The 18,927-nt window shown below is 39.4% G+C and overlaps 1 protein-coding gene across 2 annotated transcripts in view; it reads right to left on the bottom strand.

The window, feature by feature from the left end:
- LOC109933100 (heat shock 70 kDa protein 4) overlaps window positions 1-18,927 on the bottom strand; it is a 67,500-nt gene that overhangs the window by 22,245 nt on the left and 26,328 nt on the right. For both annotated transcript variants that reach the window (XM_020532087.2, XM_048603407.1), the window contains exons 6-13: window positions 18,253-18,386; window positions 17,697-17,941; window positions 14,616-14,692; window positions 11,652-11,803; window positions 8,358-8,464; window positions 6,378-6,511; window positions 1,691-1,887; window positions 794-895 (exon numbers count right to left, since the gene is read on the bottom strand). In XM_020532087.2, coding sequence (XP_020387676.1) covers window positions 794-895; window positions 1,691-1,887; window positions 6,378-6,511; window positions 8,358-8,464; window positions 11,652-11,803; window positions 14,616-14,692; window positions 17,697-17,941; window positions 18,253-18,386 — 1,148 coding nt within the window. The remainder of the gene's footprint in view (window positions 1-793; window positions 896-1,690; window positions 1,888-6,377; window positions 6,512-8,357; window positions 8,465-11,651; window positions 11,804-14,615; window positions 14,693-17,696; window positions 17,942-18,252; window positions 18,387-18,927) is intronic.

The raw sequence follows: 18,927 nt of genomic DNA, 5'->3' as shown, positions 1-18,927 counted from the left end.
TATTACTCACTCTTATCATTGAGCCATTGGATGAACTTTGCATACTGAGTAGTGTAGGGGAGCAACATTAGGCATATCTAAAAGTGAGAAGCCAACCGCATACAGCTAAAGTTAAGACTAAAGGCACATCAAATAGCAGACATAGCACACTATCGAGTTAAGCAATCAGTGATCAATGTTCAACTATCTACTGCCATCCACAAACAAGATAAGGAGGCTCCACAAATATCCCTATGATCTATCACTTTCAAATCACAATTCAGGAAAACACTGAAATAGTCTCACTTGGCAGCTACATCAATCATAGTTCAACACTATCCAGGATAAAGCAGCCCACTAGATTAGCATTTTTTTTCTCTCCATTCCACCAGCATTAGTATTCCATGGCTGCATTGTGCACGATCTATAACAAGATGCACTGCAGTAACTCAAGGCTACTTTGGCAGGTGGTGCATGAGAATTTCATCCGCAAGCTCCCTAAATGACACTTCTTGATTTAGAAAATATCTGTCTTCTCCCTACCCAAAAGTGCTGTGGAATTACTTACATCACAGACTATACTGGTTCAAGGCGGCTCACCATCACGTTCAATGTGGTAGAAATGGCCATTCGCTTGTTATAAGTAGTTTCTTACATTGCAATTTTCAAGAAAATTCAAGAAGAGGTTTCTCATCTTAATGAATGATGTGAAGAGTCCACTGAGCCTTCAATAAAATTACTGGGGATAATCCTTAAAAGGACAGCAAAATGGAAAAAAAAAAAATCACAGAAAAGCTAAATCAAAAAAAATTACCTCCATTTCATCAATTTCATTTTTCTGACCCTCTGCTGATCCTGGTGGGAGATTACCATCACCATGAGCTGGTTCTTCCTGCTGGTCAATTTGCATCTTGCTCTGAAAAGAACAAAAATTTGCAGCTCCACAACCCATCAATTCATAAACACCGTGATATTGACGAATAAATGAGTCTTTTAATAAAATAAATTGTAGGGGGCTAAGGAGCAATGGGATCAAAACACCAATCCATATACATGAGCAACATACTACAATTCTTCATAGCTGAAAACAATTCAGAACTATGATCAACACAGGTGTCATTTTGATTTTTCTTCCCTGGTCATGGTCAACCATCCCTCAGCTCTTCTGTGAAAGCAGAAATTACATATTCACAAGGTGCAGAAATCCAGAATTTTTTTTATGGCTATTATTATAACTTCACCGCATAAAGGATGAGTAAAAGTCTCAATAGTTAGCACATGACTAGGTGAAAACCAGTCCTCTTTTAGTGCAGTGTATCCATATTAATCCAGATAGAATTATGCAAACTTGTGTGCTATAACAAGCAGAGATCAGGCACATTTTTCTAGGGGAGGAAGGGAAATCAAAGAATTAAACAATTATGGACCAATGGACATAAACCAAGAAGTTGATTAATCTATTCTTTGCAACCATGGATCTTCCCGCCACAATGCGGGAGACACAGATGTGGGAATTCAACAGAAGGTGTGATAAATAAGTTAGAATTTAATTTAAGCTAACAAACTTGTGACTTAACACTATTGCTGATTGGTACTTTCAATGTTACCAATGAGGCAATACTTATGATGAATAATTCCAGCTGTCCAACTACACAGTCCATAATTCAAGAACACCAAACAAATATTGTTTATCAAACCAATGCAAGTTTACCTCCTCTTCTTTCAGATTAGCCTGGGATTGTTGATCTGTTTCCATAGGAATATCATCAGTCTCTTCGCATTTCTGCACTTCCACCAACGAGGCACTGGATATGCTGAAGATACCATGAATGTTAACCCGCACTTTGACTTTCACCTTAGAACTGGACCCATCACTTTGAGGAACCACTTTCTGAATAGTAAAGTAACCTAAACCAAAAAAAAAAATGAACATTATTAAAAACTGGCACATCAAAATGCTCCTTTTAAAATAAATGCTATATGCAAAGAGTTACCGGTATTGTGAAAGGAAACAAACTTCAGGTCTGCCTTGGCTAGTCTGTCTAGTTAGAATCACTCGTCTCTACTGAAAGCACTCAAATCCCTCAATCAGGTATTCACTTCTGCTATTCAATGTCTAGATGTAGAAAGTCATAACTAGGGATGGGGTAACGATGAGATCCCTTGCTATACAAAGTGAACTTAAAACTTCACTACACAATTGGATGTCACAGGTCAGATTAGCATTTACTGTTCATCCTTTAATATCCTCAAAATGGTTCTAATGATGACTTTCCTTTGAATAGGCTTTTCGCTATGCTACTTGAAAACAGTCATTTACTTCAGGTTACTTCAATTAAGAGTCAACCACATTTTTGCCGAATTTTAAATCACATAATAGGACAGACCTGGTCAGGACATCAGATTTCCTTCTATACAGCCATAAGATGTAGGAGGTGAAGTAGGACTTTCAGGCCATTGACTTTGCTCTGCCTTTCAATGAGATTAGGGCTGCACTAATAAACAACTCCCCCATCCTGCCTTTTGTTCATAACCTCCGATTCCCTTAATGATTAAAAATCTGTTTCTCTCAACTCGAATATACTCAATGACACAGCCTTGACGACCTTCTGCAGTAAAACATTCCACAAGTGCAATTCCTCCTCATCTCTATCTTAAATAGGTTACATCTTGCTTGGAGATTATGCCCTTTAATCCTAGAGTCTCTCAAAAAGGGGAAAGAACTTCACTGTACCTACACTGAAGTCCCTCAAGAATCTTATAGCTTTCAATAAGGTTGCCCCTCATTCTTCTAAACTCCAATTAGTACAGGCCCAATCTAATCAATTTCTCTTAAGAAAATTCCACCATATGCCAACCTCAATCTTGTGTACCTTCAAAGGACGGAATTTATACAAGAAGTTAGAGGAACTGGATGAGGTCCTTAACGAACACTTTGCATCAGTGTTCACAAAAGAGGACATGGTGGATGTCAAGTCTTGACAAGAATGTTGATATTCTAGGTCACATCAATTTAAAAAGTGGTGGTGGTGGTGTTAGGTGTTCTGAAAAAGAGATAAACAAGTCGCTGGGACCTGATGGGATCAATCCCAGAATGCTGAGGGAGGCAGGTGAGGAAGTTGCTGGGGCCTTGTACAAAATCTTTGTATCCTCTTTAGTCACTGGAAAGGTCCCAGAGAACTGACGAATAGCCAACGTGTTCCTCTACGCAAGAGCAGCACCAGGGACAACCTGGAAATTACAGGCCAGTGAGCCTTATGTCAGTGGTTGGGAAACTACTGGAGAAAAGACTTTTAGGGATAGGATTTACTCACACTTGAAAAGGGTGTTTTTCTGGCTGAAGATCTGTGACCAGTGGTGTTCCGCAGGGATTAGTGTTGGGAACCCTTTTGTTTGCACATAAATGATTTGGCTGCATTGCTGACCACACATTTGGCAGGTGGTTTTAGGAGGTGGAATTGGTCCTTGGCCTCGAGATTGTTGGCAAAACTTTTTCGGTTTCATTTTCACACTTGGTCTTGTTGCCAGGTGTCCCAAGAATCATGTCTCTTCATATAGGAGTTTCCTCCAAGTTGGTTTCTTCTAAACGAGGGCCACCCATACGTTGGCATCCATGTTGCATCTCTTGAGGGAGTCTTCGAAACATTTCTTTTATTCCCTTGTTTGAATGCCTTCCTTGAGTTGGGTGAACACGATTTGTTTTGGAAGTTGGAACTCAACCATTTAAGCATGTGCCTGGTCCAGCGGAGATGGTTTTGGATGATCACAGTCTTTGTTTAGTGCAGTTAGCTACTTAAGAATGCTCATGTTATTATGCCTGCTTCCCAGCTGATATGGAGACTCCATTTCAAATGGGGTCTTGAGGAGGCTTCGATATGTGGAGAAAGTTTGAGGTATATAGAAGAGTCAGAAATTTGATTGCCTTATACACGAGAATTTTGGCATCAGCAGAGATGTCAAAGTTGCTCATCCTTGGGTGTTCGAAGATGGTACTCGCAGATTTGATGCAAAGATAGAGAAAAAGGTGGAGGTGATGACACACTCCTGTTTGAACCGTGTCTCTACTGCAAAGGGTTCTGTCATATTACCATCAGTAAGGAACGTTGCTGACATCTTGTTCAATGATGATTTTCACTGGTTAGCTGGCCTTTGACAGGAGCTTCCTTAGTACTTACTGACTGACTGAGTTAAAAGCCTAGGTCAGGTCAAGGCAGCCAGTCCTGAACGGTGATCCAGGCAGAAGATATCACAACTGTCACAACGGATGAAGGTTGCAGGAATGAATCTGAAATTAAAAGTCTAACAATGACCAAGAAACAGCTATTGATTGTTGGAAAAACACCTCTGGTTCACAATGTCCTTTAGGGAAGGAAACTGCCGTCCTTACCTGGTTTGGCCTCATGACCGCCCTCTGGGTAATTAGGATAATAAATGGTGGCCTAGCCAGCAACACCTACATCCCATGAATGAATAATAGAAAAGAAAGGTGTCTTCACATGTACATCCAGAAATGAAGTAACTAATATTCATGAAAACATGAATAAGCAGTAAATTAACTTACAACAACTATTATTGTAAAGCACACCCAAAATATAATGTGCATCCAATAGTTTTACAAGTAGAAATGCATAACTATCCCTAGTCACTCACCCAAATTAACAGTTCATTTTGATCAGCATTCATCACTGAACCAGTCCAAGGTTTACTGAGCCAGTGTGGTTCCACAAATATACTGACCTGAGCTGAACCTGCCTCAGGTAGGTGACCAGTCTATTTTGAACAAGAGTCTCTTCACTCCCACCCTCCCCAAATAAGTGTTGTGGTAGGTACAGCTCAATTCCTTCCCTGCCATGACGGTGGCCTGCAGAGCTACCAATTCAGCCTATTATATTATTCTCCAGGTTTTCTTTAAATCCCTTCCCACACCAGCCTGCAACTGCTCCCCAAGATATCTAACTATTGCTATTTCCAATAGGCTGCTCTTCAGCTTCACACTCTACAAACTGCATTTGGCTTTAAAATGCATTTCAGCCCTTCACTCACGTTAGATTTAACTCCATAATTAACAGCACACACTTGAATCTTTCCACAGGGAAATGGTGGATAATACTGAAATACAAAACAGAGGGGGTTCTCAAACCAATCCCATTAGAAGTGTGGGAGTCATGTGGGGAGGTGGTAAAAACATCACCCTGAGGAGTTCTTCATAGATTCTCTTTACTGAGTCTACACCTGTCCCCAGAAACTATGCTTTATACAAAGTTCTAACATCTCCTAATGCAATCTATTTAAACTGCTTATACTTTCATCTTAATTGCTTGGTAGTACAGAACTTAAAACAATTCTTTTATTAAAAAAAGATACAAGTCAAAGCTTTTAGTTTTGCACTCATTGGACTGGAACACAAGAATCCAAGCTTTGAACTGAAACACCATGAGAAAAGGATACAAATTGCTGAACAATGTCTGGAATGGAGATGCAGCTATATCTGTTAACTGTCTTGGTTATCGAATTAACCTCGAATGAGGCACAACAACTCGAACTGGTTATGGAGTGGTATAGGGAATTACAGTCAGTCAGTCAGTCTCCATAACACACTATGAGAGAAGAGCAACCTGTGGACAAAATCCATCCCCTACAGGCAAGAACAAGGTTCCATGTTTGAATATGTGACTTCTAGCACATACAAATGAGGTGTACTACAAGTCCAACTGTTTATGTTAAACTGGTTTCTGGCATAATTCTTAGTGTACTTTGGATTATTTAGTATAAGTTGACCAATAGCAGAATTACATCTCATGATGGATATTATATTCTGAGTTTTGCAAGCAAAGATTGATTCATCTTGGCAGTCATGCCATTTTGCTGCAAACAGTCAAAAAGGACGCATTGTTGTTCAGATATGCAGCCTACTCACCTGGCATCACCACTAGTATTGAAATGCGTACACTAGATCACACATTCATGCGGCAGATAAAACATCTTTTTGGTATGACAGCAACATTCTGCTCGTAGAGTATGACATTCATGTGTTCACTGAAGTAACAGCATAAGCCATCTAAGCCTAACTTGTTAAAATTTGAGACAGCTTTCCTTTCAGGATTAATCAGAGATAGACTGATACCTTTCAGGGACAAAAATGATGGCCATAGGCCCTTTCATGAGTTTGCATGACATGAGTGAAAACTTGATCGTGCAGGATAGCCCAATCTCAGCATCAACATTTACACAAACATTGCTAAGGCTCTATTCATGACATTCCAATAAGTTGATTTTGGAGCAGAGCTGTAGGAATGAGTGCAAGACAAAGTTTTCACCAAGTCTCTTTTTAGCAATGTTTACATGCTCCTCACTAAAAAGTGCAATTAGAAAGAACATAAGCATTTACTATATCTCACCAATTTTGGGGTCAGGATAAGGCAATTCCTTAGGACAACTGTAGATTGCTTCAAGGTTGAAGGATTCTTTTCTATAGAAAGTGAGAACTTTGGAGAATGGTGCTGCATGATTCTTGGGAAACACCTCACAATCACTAAAAAGAAAATTATAGAATATTTTTGACTTAACTTCAGTATAATGGAAACTAAATACACTAACTGCCCACACAAACCATCAGTCTGAAGGAAGTTACATGCATGAAGATATTAATATTTCATTACATAGTCCAACAGTAAATTATATCCACAATAATGTACTCTAGATTGAGAAAATATTTTTTCCACTCTTCAGGTTAAATTTACGCAAGGAAATGTGAGGAAAATTTGGTCAAATGATAGCCTGTATTTACATAGAGCCTTTAAAGTTGAAAAGCATTCAAATGATGCTCTGGAGGTACAATCAGACAAAAACCAAATTGATACTAAACCAAAAACTGAATCTTAGCAGGGGTGGCAAGCTGAGGAGTGGTAGAAATATACGGACAGGGAATTTCAGAGCCTACAGCTTAACATGATTGAAGGCACAAAATCAATGATAGGACAAAGGCCACAAGCGTGCAGAAAAGGCCAAATATGGATGCAGAGTTTCAAATGTCTGGAGAAAGATAGAGGCAGGGTAAGTGGACAAAGAGGTCACAAAGAGAAAATTGGTAATTTTTAGATTGTAAGCTTGAGGGGAAGCCATGATTTAATGTCAGTTAACGAGCACAAGGGTGATGGGTGAGTACAACAGGCCATAAGCTGCAGTGATTTGCACGAGATAAAAGGGAACAGCCAGCAGAGCACTGGAATACTTTTGTGACATAACTCAGGTCTTTGTGACTGGCAGACAGGCTGCAGACGTAACAGTAGTGACAGATGTAGACGAACTTTGCAATGGAAAGAATGCAGGGCTGGAAGCTTAGCTTGGAAGAAAATAAAACCTATAAGAGTTTGGATGAGCAGATTTATGGGAAGAACATCTACTATTCACAAGATAAACCCGATGAGGAATAGCTGGATAGAAATGAGATACAGATCTAGGTTCTGAACTGCAAAAAGCAAAATCTTTTGTGAACATAAAAATAAAAAGTCCATGATGTCAGAAATTTGACTAATAAATCTAGGAAAACTAAGATCGGGCAGGATCTTGTGGGAGGGTGAAGAGAGTAATGGGGGGGGGGGGGGGGGGGGGGGGGGAGGGGAATTCTGCAAGAGAGGGAAGGGAAAGAGGAAGAGACAGGTGAATAGATGGTGGTCACAACAACTTTGGTGGCATTAACTCCTGTACTTGTTCCTGTGCTGAAAAAGGATCAATGTCGAGCACCTGAAAATGTGCTGACAGCAGAGAGAGGCCACTGAGTCATCTTTTCCTGAGATTATTTTTGAATAGCTAGTAATTTGGCAGGACAGCAGGAACAAATTGCACTTGCGCAGAAATTCAGGACTTCTTCAAAATCAGAAACACATTTCAAGTAAAACGCATAGATCATAAGTCTTTGTCCTATATACAACAGATTACAAGAGAAGGTCGTCACCCAATTTTCTTCACTTTTTAAGGTTTTAGAGTAGATTTGTCTTCACTTTTGTCCCCTAGCACTTTAGTCTTAAAATGTGGTTCTAAGATTGATACAAACCCTCCGGTAACATCACCTACAAATTATAAAAGCAGGGATCAGGTATTCCATCTCAGGAGCCAGAGGCAAGTCAGTTCTGTAATTATTGAAGGAATCCCTGTAAAGGTTGTTAATAGATTCTGAGAACCATGGCCATATTAGTATTTTGCCATGTCATCACGACCAGCGTATACCAGTTAAACAATATGTGATTATTGCTGGCTATCTTTTCGAGAAAAGGTGCAATGTGTGAAAGTTGCAAATGGGAAGGTGAACAGATTCCCAACTTCAGACATGTAAGAGACAAAATGAAAAACAATTCAAAAGATGGAAAGCAAATGCTCACCCAAGTCCTTCATCAGCAGGAGAATTCCATCTCATGGAAATTGGGAATGGAACCAAGTCTGTGATAGAAAATTCCCTTACTTTGAATGCAGGTGAAAGAATAGCACACTAGAAGGCAAAAACAGAAAAGGACCTTGAAATACAAAGACAGAGGCAGTTTTGTCAAATTTTGCTTGCTGTGCATAACATCTACAAGCTGAACTCCTGCAACTCAATAAGAACTCTTCAACAGTATCCTCCAAACACAACTTCTACCACCGAGGAGGAAGAGGGCAACAGACACAGGAAAACCACTACCTGTATGTTCCCCTTCAAGCTGCATACCATCTTGTCTTGGCTGTATAATATCGATTCCTTCACTGTTGCTGAATAAAATTCCCAGAGCTCCCTTCTGAACAGTGGCTATATCCGCACATAGGACTGCATGGATTCAAGACAACAACTCATCATCACCTTCTCAAGAGCAATTAGAAATATGCAACAAATGTTGGCCTATCCAACAATGCCCATATTATGAAAAAGAATAAAATGAACTTGGAAAAATTGCTACATACAGGTGTAGTAGATTACCCCACCAGTGTTGGGGTAATCTACACGGATCTCTTTACTGTGCATAAAGGCAGCCGAAATATAACTAATATCTGCAAGTACGTTAATGTCCTGTCCACCTTTTTTCTTCCCGTCAGTTTGTGCTTCTGAATAGAATTTTGGTAGTTTTCAAAAAGCTCTAAAAACATTTGTTCACTTTTGGAAAAATTAAAGAGATTAAAACTATGTGCATACATAAGTTTTGGTCAAACAAAAACTACATTGACAAAACATTAGTGGTAACCCATCAAGTTGTATCTGGATCCTAGGTCTTCCCAGGAACTTGGGTACAGCCTAGTAAATAGAAAACTCCTTTTCTGGACTGTACAGGTAGGTCCAGCTATTTTCTCAAGTTGAAAACAGAATTAATGTCTTCGCTGGCACTAAGGCAGCAGTACTACTTTTTCACTTCACCGCACTGCTGACACAGGATTGATATCAGTTCTTGAACAAGAATATTGTGTGATGTTCCTCAACACTGGATTGATGCAACAATTATTCAGTTGATTAACACTGATTACAAATATTTACATATTGAAGCCTTTTAAAAAGAAAAAAGGCAAGATCCACACAGCAGATCTGATATACAAAGGAGAAGTTCCATTGTCAGGGACCAGCTTTCAGCCAATTGGATTTGCTTCATGGGAGGTCAGAAATGACAGAGTACTGGATACAGCAAGTCTATGGCGCTCATCTGGGATTATGGGGTTCAACTGAATGTTATTCATGCAAGTTGCACTAGTTTTGAGAAATGCTTTTTCCTCTCCTGTTTTTGCTCAAATTCTGACATATTACAGGCTAAAAAATCTGCCACAAACCAGATGAGCCAGGGAGCACTTCACAATCTAATATTTTTAAAAATGCTTTAAAATATTCCTCAAAATACTTAACGGTAACGTGGTGCAGCTTGATTAATACATATTAAAATGAATTACTAAAATAAAAAGGTAAATTGGAGAGAGAACATTTTCTTTTCATCACAAACCATTTTAAATCAGGTTAAATTCAGAATTAGCTAAGTTAATGATTTTAAATCAAAATTAGAATAAATAACTGCACAGACACTGCTCTGAGAAACAGAAGATTTACAACACCTGAAATTTTCTCTATACTAAATTTAAGATTTGTATTCAAACTTTTGACTTTGTAAGAGTACTTAACGAATTTTTTAAACTACGTCCACAGCTCAAATTATCTGGAAGTACTGATTTAGCGATCAAAAATGAATTAAACACAACGCAGCAATTCATTTGTCAATATATATGACAGTGAAAATCAATTTTGATGAATATTCAGGAGGCAAAAAAAGCTGACCACATTCAAGTTCAAATTTCAACATAATTTGCAGGATGAATGAAAGACAAGGTGGTTGGTGTTTTGGGGAACAACAGAACAGAACTGGAAGTATTTAGTAGAATGCAGCACTTGGCAAAAATTCAGATTTCAGAAGGTAAAGAATTGCATTTGGATTCTGAATCAATACATCAATGGCTCCTCGGAACATGAATGCTGCATTGCACCAAACCAGGTGACTGGATGCAGAATACAGCAGATGGCTTCAAGTTTGGCCTAAGAAGTGACAAATTCCAAGAGTTTTGAGCACTATCAAAAATCAGCAAACAAACTTCTAACAAAAATACACGAAAAAATGAAGGCATTTCTTTCAGAAAATGTTCACACTTTGCGGGAACCTTTTCTACTTCAAAATGCTCAAAAGCCTCCATGAAATCCCACTTCTACAATACTATTGAAAAAAAGGCTTTTTTTTGAAAAAAGCTTCTTGGGTTTTCCCCAAGACCAAATTCAATTTTAAAATATTTGATCAGTTTAAAGCTCAAAGGGATGCAATTCACAATAAAAATCTAGATCAAAAGCAATTTAATTGTTAAATTGCCAGTCCCATTCAGATGATAAAGCTAGAAACTAAATGATCAACTTCATTTAAGGCAAGATATTCTTTAAAAAACTGCTTTTAGACACCCCATTCTGTTTCCTCAAAAGGCAATGGAATGGAGCCCAGCTTAAAAATTTTGTAATGTCTTATTCGTTTGTAAAGAATTTGCAAAAAACAAAAACGCAGGGGACTTTCCTTTGCTGCCTGTGAGAAAAGCACCTGATTCCACCAGGCTGAGAGAATTCAGTCACATATTAAGTGAGGAATCACAGGCATGAGCTTTAACCTTGCCATTGCACGAGTATAGCACATTGCTTACATGTTGAAAATTGTATAGAGGTTTTATATTCGTGCACTAATATCTCACAAACCAAACCTTCACCAGAAATTCTATCCACCTATATTACTCAAGATGGTGGCAACTGTCATTTTAATATTAATAAACTAATTGGTGATATTCAATCTCAGATCAATGGTCGACACGTCACAGTTCAATAACTCAATCAAGAATTTAGTATCAGCATTGAAGTTCCTTGCACATAAAATTAAGTGATATTACAGCAAAAAAAAAAAAAAGGCCAGACACAGGTCTATGCAAGTACTTTGCTTCACCTGTGGACCTCCTACCATCTTATTTCCTACACTTAAGAAATTTACACATCAATCAGGGTAGACGTTATTTGTACCTCAGTCTACATTAATGATAACTCAGTAACTTTTGTGATACAATGAAATAAATTTTCAGTGACAGGTTGATCAAGTGTTAACAGCAAACTATTTACACAGACATGTGCTATAGATCAAGCTTCTCACCTGCAAAGCACATCCACGTGCGACAGCCTCATCTGCATTTAGTGTTGTACTCGGCGTTTTACCAAAGAACTTGGCAATTCTCTCTTTTACAGAAGGGATGCGAGTTGCTCCACCCACAATCTCGACAGCATATATATCCTCTCGCTTAAGTTCTAGAAAGAATGTTTGATAGCGAAGGAATAAGGCATTTATTTTACAACGTTTAGGGTATAATGGCAGTGAGGAATAGAGAAAGATAAAACGTTCTTTGACAGAGGATTTTCTACTTTAAAAATATCAATTCACTTAGGCATGGAATAATCTATTTTTAAGCTTATAAAGTAATCCATTCTAAATAGAAAGGCAAAAACTTGATTCGCACTTCCAAGACTGGGTCCTGACATTAAGAGTACCGCAACGATAGAACCACCAGAGGAACACTGGCATTACTTTAGGTTCGTTTCACCTACAGTATTTATCAAATTGGCCTTTCTGGTGAATAGACTCAAGGGTTCATTTCAGAAGCATACATATTCTATTTTGGCAGTTGCCATTTTAAATAGTTTCTTTATAAGACAGACCTCTACTTCCCAATGAAAACACAAATAAAAAATGTCAAAACAGTTTTTTGTTCTCATGGCATTATTTTTCATCTGGAATCTAGTTTCATGTCTGTCAGAAACCCTCGGATGCTTTGCTAAAGTTGTCATTCTTTGCAAGAGATTCATGGCAGTATGTACAGCAGGCTACTTGCAGCACTACATTCAATTATCTGCCAAATCAATGCTCATATTCAAGTGCATCCAGTGGGTGTCTTGACCTGCCCAGAGGTACTAACACTTCAATACATCAGGGAAAAAAAAACAAAATCAGTAGATTTTGACAGAGGATCAAATCCAGGATTCTACTATAGTAAAATGAGCCTTTGAGAAACCACATGAAGAGTTATCAGACTGTTATTTAAAAAAGTTTAAGAAACATACTCTTTTTTTTTTCCAGAAGATGGAATATTTAAGCAGAAGTAGTTAAGACAGATACGGCATAAAGAAATCAGAAATGTTGGGCAGAGAAAGGCCACAACTCCTCAAGCCAGCTCTCTAATTCAAGTAAATCCTAGTTGATTTGCATTGCAACTCTGTTTATTCACTTTTGGTTCAGTGTGGTTCTCTCCTGCATTTGCTGCTAAGAGGTTCACTCTGATTGGAGGAGGAGTAGTAGGCACAGAACCCCTGATTGAAGGAGCAGCTCTTCAAAGATACCATCTTGGTTTCCATACAAGTCAAGCTTTCTCTGACTGGTTGACCATGATTGATTCTTCTTTGCGTTATGAGCACTGCTTTGCTTCATATCCCTGTCCAACAGAAATTTAGTTACTGCAGTCCTAATAATTCCAATTGTCCTAGCACCACAGCCTTTAGGGAGAATGGTTCAGACATCTATTATAGCGTGAAAAATCTTTCCATGTTTTTTTGCCAGGTAGCCTAATTTAAATTTGAAGACTGTCCTTTTCTTTTCAAGAAAAAAAAAAAGAAATTGATTTCCCCATCAGACAAAACATTATTCATTCATGGGATATGAGAATCAGTGTCTGGGCCAGCATTTATTGTACAACCATATCTGCACTTGTGGTGGTGGTAGCGGCGAGCCATCCGTTTGGCATAGGTACACCCACAGTGCTGACAGGGAGAAAATTCCGGGTGTTTGATGCAGCAACATTGCAGCTCTTTCAATATATTTGAAAGTCAGGATAGTGAGTGATTTGGAGGGACACTTGCAGCTAGCAGTGCTCCCATGTATCTACACTTTGGTCATTCTAGACGGCAGTGGTCATAACTTTGGAAGATGCTGTCCAAAAAGCCTTGGTGAATGGCCATTGTGCATCATGTAGATGGCATATACTCCTCCCGAGTACCAGTGGTACAGAGTGTGGCTTTTTTTGCGTGTTGTGTCATTTAAGTAGACTGCTTTGTCCTGGATGGTGTCAAGCTTCTTCAGCGCTGTTGGAACTGAATTTATTCAGGCAAGCGGGGACTATTCTATCACACTCTTCACTTATGCCTTATAGATAGTGGACAGGCGCTGAGGCTTCATAAAGATGCCAAGCCTCTAACCTACTATTACAGCCAGTGTAAGTAAGGCTTGTCCAGTTCAGTTTCTTGGCAACGGTAACCCCCCAGGATGTTGTCAATGGGGGAGTTCATTCCTGATAATGTGACTAAAAGGCAAGTGCCGATGATTAAATTCATTGTTTCAGATCTTCACTTCTGTGATGCTAAAGTTCCTTCCCGGTCAGCACGACTGTGGATACTGCTCTGGTCTTGCTACATTTGGACACTGAAGCAGTCCATGTCTGAAGAGTTCTTGTGACGAACATCGCTCAAACAGCAAACATCCCCACTTCTCAGTTTATGAAGGTGGTAAGGTCATGCCTAAGCAGCTAAAGATGGTTAGGCAAACCTGAGGAACTCCTACAGAAACAAAATTTCCAGCTCACATGACTGGCCTCCAACAGCCACAACCAGCTCCTTTCACTCACACTCAATGTAACTCCAACCAGTGGAGGATTTTTGCCTGTTTTCCATTAACTTGAGCTTTGGCAGGGCTCCTCTGTGACAGCAGTCAAATACTTCCTTGCTATCCTTCTGGATATCAAATGGAGTGAATCAAATAGCTGAAGACTAGCATCCATGATGTTGGGGATCTCTGGAGGGGGCAAAAGATGGATCATCTACTTGGCAGTGCTGGCTGAAGCTTCTTATAAATGGTTCAGCCTCACTTTTTTCCCTAATGTGTTGGACTGTCTGCTTCCTGAGCATTTTCAGAATTTTGTTTTATTGCAGATTTCCTGCATCCAATGATTTAACTGCTGTATGAGCTGGATTGTCTCTTTCTAAACTGCAATTACTGAAATTTTATGAAAATCAAAGACGTGAAATACAAGTGTAAAAATCCACAGGCAAACCAAATTATGATTTGATTACTCACTGGTTTGCTCCATAATACTGCGAAGAGGACCCTCCACTCTGGACAAAAGTGAGCTGCACATTTCCTCAAACTGGGCCCTTGAACAGCACAACATAGAAAAAAAATTAAGTTTTGACCAGATTGGGGTAAAACAATTAATCAGTCAGTCAAAATATAATTACCTAAAAATTATTTCTATCCCTTAAATTTTTTGAAAATATGAACTAAATTTGTAGATTATTCTCACTATTAATTCACTAATATTAAACTAGTACACGATCAAAATCTCAGTAAGCAGTTATTCAAAGTGGCACAATCTTTGGTCAGGTTAGAAATTGGTGTTCCTATCTTCAATGCAAAACATGCTTCAAAATTTATAGTCTTGTCTTCTTTATGAATGCTTCACCACATGTACAACTACAATTGAAAAAGGCTCACCATCACAAGAATAAGTAGGATGGACAACACATACTGGCCTTTTTAACAATGCCAACATCTTGAAGAATGACAAAACATTAAATCAGCATTGTTTAGTCAAAATTAAATAAGCAACTTGCTAGCAGCAAGTGTGGACAATCCTTAAATATACTTCACATACTTAAAAAACCTGTTTTGCGCATTGAGAAAGCTTTTCTCAATACTCAAGAAAACCCTTAAGTACTTCATAACTCCATGCATTATATGGCATCATAACTCCACAGGTATTATTTCATAAAATTTGGGATGTTAGGTCACTGGTTCCACTTAAAACTCAATGGAGGTTTTGTCCTCCAGCAGGTGGTGGTTCAGCCTCCAAGCCAAAGAGTTCTAGCAGTCCAGAGACTCAAGTGAGGGGGGTCAGACTGCGCCGAAAGCATGACATTTTGAAGTGATACCTTTTGGGCAGCAAAGGAAAATGGGGCAGTTGCTCAGAAAGCTTTGGTTCAGTTGCTATTTTGAGCTTTAAACAGCTGACAACATTGAAAACAAATGTGCCAGGATCTTCTGCAAGCACCAACTCAGTGCACACAGCCCCTGTTCACAAACTGGTGGACTACCAGCGACTAACATAGGCTAACTCCATTTCTAGCATCTGGTTAAACAATGTTACAAGCACTTTTATCAGAAAACCTTGCAAATGTTCTTAAAGCGTGGAGCTGGAGGAACACAGCAGGCCACGCAGCATCAGAGGAACAGGCAAGTTGATGTTTCGGGTCGGGACCCTTCTTCAGAAATGGGGTGGGGGAGGGGAGCTCAGAAACAAAGAGGGGTGGGGCGGGGGCAGGGCTAGGGAAGGTAGGTGGGATCGTGATAGGTGAGTGCATGTAGACAGTGGTCGGGAGTGGTCAGTGAGGTGGGAGGGGTGAATAGGTGGGAGAGAAGATGGACAGATTGCATCAGGTCAAGGAGGCAGGGATGAGGGGAGATTTTGAAACTAGTAAGATCTACGTTCAGGCCATCAGGCTGTAGGCTCCCGAGGCGGAATATGGGGTGCTGCTCCTCCAGTTTGTGGGTGGCGTCATTGTGACACTGGAGGCAGCCCAGGATGGATATGTCACTCAGCAAGTGGGACAGGGAAGTCAAAAAGGTTTTGCAACCGCAGTGTGTTGTCGTTTGTCACATATAGAGCGCAGATTTTTTGACAAAAAAATGGTCTCAGCGATGTAGAGGAGGCCACATCGGGTGCAGTAGACCAAGTTGATGGACGTGCAGGTCTAATGTCAAAAGGTTTGTTTTCTGCCTTGAATGGATGTTGGGGGCGGGGGAGGGGAGGAGGAGGAGGAGGAAGGGGGGTAGGGTGGAGAAGAGGTGTAGCACTTCCTGCAGTTGCAGGGAAAGGTGCCGGGGGTGGTAGTGTTAGAGGTGTGTGGAACGGATGAGGGAGTCGTGGAGAGAGCGGTCCCTACGAAAGGCAGGTAGGGGTGGCGAGGGAAATAGATCTTTGCTTGTGGGGGTTAGATTGTAGGTGGTGGAAACGGCAGAGAACAATATGTTGGATGCGGAGGTTGGTGCGGTGATGTGAGGACAAGGGGGATTCTGTCTTTATTTTTGTTTTTGTTGAGGGGTGGCGATGTGAGGGCAGAGGTGTGGGAGACACAGGATGTTCTTAACAGCAGTGACAAATGACCTTTGAAAATGACTTATGAACCAGAGAGTTATATGTACTTCTACAGCATTGAGAAAGCAAGTCAGGAGAGACTGATTCAGCATGCAGTAAATTTTAAACTGTTTAGCCACATCTCAAAAGATGACAGCGTCTTTGATTTGAAATATAACCTTCCTGTCACAGATACCAGGAATGTTGCTTTACTCTCAAAATGATAAAACACTTTGGGTTGTGTGCTAGGCAGGGTAGTATAGGCCAAATAAATAGTTGCATTTTGCCTTTGGTGTAGATCTAGGCTAGGTTAGAAATTTTCATCAGGCTTCAATAAACAAAATACATAGAAAAAGCCCAAAACACATTTAAACAGGGGGGAAGCCACATACTTTGGCATACAAAATATATCCAAATAAGAATATCCATGCTGCCCCTGGGTCCATTTCATATGCATAGCTTAGGCATTTCATATGCCTAGCTTAGGCTCAACACAAACCACATTAACATCCTTTACTTTACAATGGCTGTATTGTACAGATGTAAACCAAATGGTTGAAGACAAGTATATTTTTAATTTTCCATTTGGGTGTTATCAAATTAGATTTTTTAGAAAAACTAGTTTAGTGAGATAATGCATTAAAGGCAATGAAAAATATTAGATCATTCACCAACTCTTTTTCACAAAGGGTGGTGCACAAACAGAATGAGCTGCTAGAAGTGGTAGTGGTAGGTCAATTACAACATTTAAAAGACATTGACAGGTACATGAATAGGAAAGGTTTAGAGGGGCATGGGCCAAACACAGGCAAATGGAACTTGTTCAGTTTGGGATATCTGGTAGGTATGGACGAATTGGACCAAAGATTTGTTACTATGCTGTATGACTTGTGAAATCTAGATGCATCTTATTCTATACTTACTTTTCTCTTGCAAGCAGCTAAGGCTGATCATAAGTATCATACTGTATTTATTTTTAAATACCTTCTAAAGGACTAGGATCCTGAGGTGGTTTTATTTTGTACCTGTTCAATGAGCCAGAAACATCAATGTCATTCATGAAACATTCAATGTTCATTGGTATGTCAGATGCATTGGCACTCATCAGTTTCTTCAGCTTCTCACATTCCTGGAAAAGCCGCATTACGGCTCGAATCTTTGATTTAACATCTAGTTTGTACTTTCTACGGAATTCTTCACAGAAATGATTTACTAGAATCTCATCAAAGTTCCTTCCACCCAAATAGGGATCAAAAGCAGTAGCGAGGACCTAGGACAACATAAACTTACTGTTAAAATGGTAAAGAGAAAGATGGCACAAAAAGAAACAAATTATGGTTTGCGCATGTACCTTCATCTGTTCTAACAAAGAACATTAACTCAAAAGTCACAACCTGTCACTCTAGAGATGCTGAGTGACATACTTCATACCTTTACACTAAGAAACAACCAAGGCTCCATGCTGCAGAATTAAGATCGAAGTGAAGCAGTTTCTTTATTAGCAAGCATTAGATTTTGCAATACTGGTTCGGCAAAACATCAAACGAGACTGACGTGCATTAAAAATTTTCTGGCCTTTACCTTTAGTTTTCCCTTATTGAATGCACAGGCTGAAACCTGATATGCCGAGTGTCCCAAATCAATAAAGACAACATTCCTTGGCTTCTCCTCTGGGGCGGGCAGATCTTGTTTATATATCCCATAAGCGAGTGCAACTGCATATAAAACAACAATTACTACAAAATATTCCAAAAGGAAGTAATTTTAAACATGAAAGATAAATGGAATAATAAAATTAAAATGTAGTGAAGCAGAGTTTAAAAAAAAACTTCAGTTTTTGAAATGCTCATGTTTCTCCTTCATTAAATTGAAAAATGCTGGAAAAGACAATTCAGATCAACATTACCATTGGACACACTATCCCTAGGCTAAGGGGGGGGAAAAGCTTCTATTCTGAATGGAGGCTGCAGAAAGATCTGGTTTCCTCATGGCCAACAAATACGTATATGATAGGAAACCGTAAGTGTTTAGTACAGTATCAAAAGACTAATGGATGTCATGAGATTGCAACTAAGTGGCAATTTCAGACTTTGAGACAGCCTTCTCTCTTGCAACTGATTCAAAGCATTTTTAAGCACAGTGTATTCAGTACAACTAGATCATCTGCGATCTTTTGTCTTGGGTTTTAAAAATACCACTGTGAAGCCAAGATAACAAGGTGTAGAGCTGGATGAACACAGCAGGCCAAGCAGCATC

Source organism: Rhincodon typus, chromosome 12 (genome assembly GCF_021869965.1).
Source record: "Rhincodon typus isolate 14 chromosome 12, sRhiTyp1.1, whole genome shotgun sequence".
NCBI classification, from domain to species: Eukaryota; Metazoa; Chordata; class Chondrichthyes; order Orectolobiformes; family Rhincodontidae; genus Rhincodon; species Rhincodon typus.
This window is presented reverse-complemented; position numbering and strand designations above follow the sequence as displayed.